At 37.5% G+C, this 6,000-nt stretch overlaps 1 protein-coding gene across 1 annotated transcript in view; it reads left to right on the top strand.

The window, feature by feature from the left end:
• The window catches only part of KLHDC10 (kelch domain containing 10), a 54,055-nt gene extending 48,427 nt beyond the window's left edge, over nt 1-5,628 (top strand). Inside the window, exons 6-10 of the mRNA XM_007469712.1 lie at nt 729-813; nt 1,680-1,746; nt 2,798-2,845; nt 4,648-4,787; nt 5,419-5,628. Of these exons, the coding sequence (XP_007469774.1) occupies nt 729-813; nt 1,680-1,746; nt 2,798-2,845; nt 4,648-4,787; nt 5,419-5,628 (550 nt within the window). The remainder of the gene's footprint in view (nt 1-728; nt 814-1,679; nt 1,747-2,797; nt 2,846-4,647; nt 4,788-5,418) is intronic.
• The last annotated feature ends 372 nt before the right edge of the window (nt 5,629-6,000 follow it).

Below are 6,000 nucleotides of genomic sequence, written 5' to 3' on the forward strand. Positions count from 1 at the left end.
GGAAATGGATTGTTTTCAAAGCATTTTCACATGGTTGCCTTCTTTGAATCATTTTATGGACATATTATAACTTGTTTCAGCTTTTAGCTAGACTGCTTGGATAAAAGTTCTGGTAGGTGTTTCACATTATATTCACAGTTTTATGTAGCATAATTTTTCTGATATTTTTGTATCTGTTAAATAAGTGTCTTAATTTGAAAGCCCATAGTCTAAGCTTTCTAATTAAATGTAGGCAGATCACTTTTTAAAACTGTAATAATTTCCCCCCTTATACAAAGTTATCACAAAAAGATTATAGAAAATCTAGAAAATACCAATAAGCAAAATGAAGAAAATAAAAAGCAAAATCTAAACTCAGGGGTAACCAGGGTTAACATTTTGCATGTATCCTTATAGTCATTTTCTGTGCATATTTGTATATCTATAAATTCTTAGTAGGATTATAGCCTACCTGCTCTTATATAACTGATTTTTTTTTTCAGTTAATGACATGAAAAGAAGTTCTCAGTATATTAACCATCCTCTGTTCCTACATTCTTATTGGTTGCATGCTAATCCATTTTTTATATATTGTATAATTTATTTAACCAATTCACTATTATTAAACATTTGGGTTATTTCCAATAATTTATTATTATAAATAATGATGCAATAAAAAGTCTTGCAGCCAAATCTTAGGTAGATCATTTTTCCCATAATTATAAACGTATTTTATTGTATATTTTCAGATACAGACATGAAATTGCACATGATGGGCAGAGGATTTACATCTTGGGAGGTGGTACTTCTTGGACAGCTTATTCCTTAAACAAGGTATATTAAAAAAGAGAGAGAGAGGAAGAAGGCTAGAGAGAGGCATGTGTTATACTAAGCATAATAAGTAACAATTCTGTTACTGTAGATATTGTAATTTTCAAGCAGTTTCTTCATCAACACCTATTTTGTGTTAGATGCTCTTTATAATATAAGGTTGAACTCTGTGCCCCTGATATGCTTTCCAGTTGACAGTTGCATAATCACACACTGAAAATACTTTATTAGAATTATCTCTTTATGCTAGATGAGAAAAGACATTAAAAGAAAGATATAGTAGGTTAAATGGAGCAACTAATTAGATTTGGAACCAGGATTCTCAGAATGTCACATCCCTCTCATTGTCAGTGCTGTGTATCTAAAAAGAACAGGCATGTTTAGGACTGCACATCACTAACTTTAGAAAGCTGAGTTCTGAACGGCTTTTATTCATCTGTCTTTGTGGCATTTCTAAATCCATATGTCCCAGGAGAAATCTGTAGGCCTCAGAGCTCCTGATTTGGAACCTTAATGGTCTTTTTCAAGTTTTGTCAAAACTGCAGTTCCGTGTTTTCTTACCAACACTTGCTTTTTTCTTTTATAAAAGTGATACATGTTCATTGTAGAAAATGTGCAAGTTGCAGAATTCCAACTTTTTTCTTCATTCTATTCTATGATTTAAAAATAATAAAATTATGTATGTGCTTAATTTTCAATTGCTTCATTTAATGTTTTGCCTTATATTAGAATTAGGAAAGATCAGAGAATAGCAAAGGAAAAGAAGGCTTTTCAACCAAGAATATGTTTGTACAGGCTGTTATGAAAAATCCAGTTTTCAGGCTAGCTAAAATTTTTTGTGTATCCTCTTTTTTTCTTTTCTCTCCAAGATTCATGCATATAACCTTGAAACGAATGCATGGGAGGAAATTGCAACAAAACCCCATGAAAAAATAGGTAAATTTAAAATATTGATTCATTTATCTTTAATAAATGTATTTTATAGTTTTACTTGTTCTGAAAGAGAAAAAGTAATTTTATTGCATTATATGAGAAGAAAAATATCTGTTGAATTGGTATTAGAAATTACTTGTGGGACTTCTCTGGCGATCCAGTGGTTAAGACTCCAAGCTTCCACTGCAGGGCACACAGGTTCGATCCCTGGTCTGGGAACTAGGACCCCACATGCTGTGTGGCGTGGCCAAGAAAAAAAGAAAAGAAATTACTTGTATTCCTTAGTCCAATTATTATTCTTCCTCAGCAACTGAGCAAAGACTTTTATTTTTTTTATTTCATTTTAAAAAAATTTATTTATTTATTTATTTTTGGTTGCATTGGGTCTTCATTGCTGGGCACAGGCTTTCTCTAGTTGCAGCGAGCGGGGGCTACTCTTCGTTGCAGTGTGCGGGCTTCTCATTGCAGTGGCTTCTCTTGTTGCGGAGCACAGGCTCTAGGCACGTGGGCTCAGTAGTTGTGGCTCACGGGTTCTAGAGCGCAGGCTTAGTAGTTGTGGCGCACAGGCTTAGTTGCTCCTGGGCATGTGGGATCTTCCCAGACCAGGGCTTGAACCTGTGTCCCCTGCATTGGCAGGCGGATTCTTAACCACTGTACCGCCAGTGAAGCCCATGAGCACAGACTTTTAATGGGGATTGGTGAATTCTGTGGAAGAGGGGAAATCTGGGTAGGATAAAAGTAGGCCCTTAAATCAAGATCTACCTGTCTCTTTGTGGGTAAAAGGGCTTGGGAAAGCCACTAGTAACCCCTGCCCACTGCCACCTCACTTTGTTTTCCTGACACCTTAACATTATATCATTATGATGAAACTTATGATGGCTTTATTCTAGTGTGAAATAAGGCAGGATTGGAAGGACTAGTCAATGTTTGCTTTAATGCAACAAAGGGATTGTTTTAAGCAAGTTATTCATAATATGTCTTTTGCTGTGTCAGATCACCATTACTCCCAGTCTTTCTGTGAATAATGGAATTTCTGTATTTATGTGTTTGGCAGGTTTTCCTGCAGCCCGAAGGTGTCACAGTTGTGTTCAGATAAAAAATGGTAAGGATTTCAAATAACAGGCTGGTTCCATTTTTGTAATTGTACATACTGAGATTATTTTATTTCTTAATGATAACTCTTTAAAAGAGGCATAACTTTGGGGAGAGTCTATTTCTTTTAGTTTAGACTTAAAGGGAAATCCATAAAGTTCTGCGTCTCTCAGCAATTTTCATAAAGTAAACGAATGTATTGTTTGGGTTCCCTCTGTTATCACAGAACTCAAAAATAAGTGATAAATAAGCTTTTACTCTACCACCTAATCGTTCAGCACCCCACCTCAACAGATGTCTCTGGTTTTGGTGGGTAACACTAATAATCCTGACATACAGTAGAAACCTTGGTAGACATTGTATTAAAATTGTAATAGCTCCTTCAGAGTGTTATTTCATAAAGTTTATTCTCTTCTCTATCTGATACCAGATAGAACTCTTAGCTCATTCTTTGGCCATATTACAACACAAGCATTATATGGCTTCAGAAAGCAGCTGCAGCTACTTTATCTGAGTGTGATAAATGACTCCTCTTTGGACAGCTGTCCTGTCTTTTAATTTACAGCTTATTTTATAGTTGGATATACCACCTTAAATTTTTGGAGGGGAGGAAGGTGTGTGTAAATGAGTTTGATAGCCTGTATCCTTTCAGCAGCTTAGTTCAGATTTTACTAGGATTATGCTGCCATCTCTAGTACAGAGGCGCTTTTTATTGTGCTTCTGCTCTTTGGACAAGATTTATAGATAGTGGCGTTGTTCAGCTTTGCCTCTCTAAGAACGGATCCATACTTTTTAAAAATCCTAGCCAGAAAAGTTTCCAGTGTATTTTATAGTTTAATTGTATTGACTTAAACTTGATCTAGATTTGAGTTAACACATGTATTCATTTGGTTCTTTCAGTCCAGGCACCATACAAATGGAATTCAGCTATAGTTGTGGGCATTTAGCTTGAAGGTTCACATAGCCTTTGTTACATGTTGTCTACTTAGTTATAACTAACTGACTTTATAAAAACAAAAAGAACAACAAGAACAATAATTTAAAAAAACCTTTGATTTTGGAAAGGTTTTGTTCCTGACATAAATAACTGGTACAGGTCAAATGGGACTTCAAACTGTCCTCTTTGGGCTGAAGAAAGCTTGGAAAAACCTCTTTTGTGCCCCCAAACTGAACATTGCAGGTTAATTGTCTAAGTAGAGAATGTTTGTCTCTATGGGCAGAAAAATGTCTATCCTTTTCAGGATGTTATTTAAAAGAAGAGTTTGCAACCTGGTGGCCTGCAGATGTGTTCTCTTTGGCTCATGTGTGTATTACAGTTTTTGAATTAGTGGCCAATACTTAAAAATCAAAATGTTTCACTTTTCAAAAAATCTGGATTTCCAGCGTCTTTTAAAAAATTGGACGATCTGGCAATTGCTGACCCTAAGTCCTGCATGGCATCGATGAGCTGGAGCTGCATTGCCATCTTCCTCATTAGAGCATGTGCACTCCTGTTTGTTCCCTGGACCTATTTGTTTCTTTTCCCTGAACCTTCTTGCTCATTCACTTCCTATGCCTGGCACCTGTAGTTGAGAACCTAGACATGAAGCTTCCTCAGAGGCTTGCATTCTTAGCCCTAGCAAAGATCCCAACATAGTGTCCGAACTTTAGTGAGGGACAGGACAGCAGCATGAGCGGCCCGCCAGCTGGAATCCTCTATGGTATGGGGACTGAACTGGTCCCGTGTCATCTAGCCGTGAGAGCTACTACCGAACATGTTGTCACTGTGGCCCTTTTCCTTTGTGTGATTTTGGCTTTCTCTCTTCCTGATAGATGTGTTTATTTGCGGGGGCTATAATGGAGAAGTGATCCTGGGAGATATCTGGAAGCTGAATCTGCAGACTTTTCAATGGGTAAAGCTCCCAGCTACCATGCCAGAGCCAGTTTATTTTCACTGTGCAGCTGTTACACCAGTAAGCTTTCATTTTCGTATCTTTTTTATGTAGTTGCAGATGATAAGGAGATATTTTTAGAGATATAGCAAGAAAAAAAGATTCTGATATTAGCAAAGCTTGGATTAAGAATGTGTTTTTAAAACCTTTCTTCCAAAGCTAGCTCTTCCTCTGAGAAAAGGGGAGAAAAACCATCATAATACAAGCTTAAAAGAGCAACGTAAATGTAAAAGGAATGCTACATGTGGCATTCAGGCCCTGACACTGATATCAAAGGTGTTTCCTGGGAGGGCAGAACAGTTTTACCCCCAAGATGCCATGTTATTGAAGATTCTACTAGTTTCTTGAATGCAAAGACCTTTATTTTCACCTTGTACCCTAGTACCGGGCACAGGGGATACCTAATATAGTCTTAGTTTACCATTGTTGGAGTTGTTGTTGAAGTAAAACCAGCCTCTTGCTTTTTCCTTAGTAACTCGTTCAGTATCTAAGCCTTTCTTGATCTCTGCACTATGTTGGGATCAGTGAGAAACTTTTCTGTTTCCTGTTGTCTAATTCAGCCTACTATGAAATTTTTGGCTGAATCTTCAGCGTAAGTACCTGTTTCTCTCCCATGTGAATTTATCCTCTTTTGACTGCCATTTGTTCATAGGCTGGTTGCATGTACATTCATGGAGGAGTGGTGAACATCCACGAAAATAAACGGACTGGGTCGTTGTTTAAGATCTGGCTGGTGGTTCCTAGCCTGCTGGAACTGGCGTGGGAGAAGCTGCTTGCGGCCTTCCCCAACCTAGCAAACCTCTCCCGGACACAGCTTCTGCACCTTGGACTCACACAGGGACTCATCGAGCGCTTGAAATGAGGATCTCTGGACTGTTCATTGATACTGGAAATGTTAATTTAAAGAGACTCCTTTATTTATGGGCAGTGTAGAATGTGCTACAGAGAGGATTGGTTACCCTGATCAAGGCCTTATTCAGAAAATACATCAGATGCCTTTCTGTAAATTGTTTTAAGTTTATGGAATCTCACTTTCCCTCGTGCTTTTTTCTTTGCTTCTCTCCCTTCTGCCCCAGTACACACACACATACTCACATACTCCCTCTTCCTTGATGGAGTTGAGGGAAAGTCTGAAAGTACCTTAATAATGTTATGAATTAAGATAAGATAAAGAAAATTTTAAAGGAACTCTAAGGATATGACCCTGTCAGGCAGTGCTCTATGAATTAAAGCA

Source organism: Lipotes vexillifer, unplaced genomic scaffold, assembly GCF_000442215.2.
Source record: "Lipotes vexillifer unplaced genomic scaffold, Lipotes_vexillifer_v1.1 scaffold1329, whole genome shotgun sequence".
Classification (NCBI taxonomy): domain Eukaryota; kingdom Metazoa; phylum Chordata; class Mammalia; order Artiodactyla; family Lipotidae; genus Lipotes; species Lipotes vexillifer.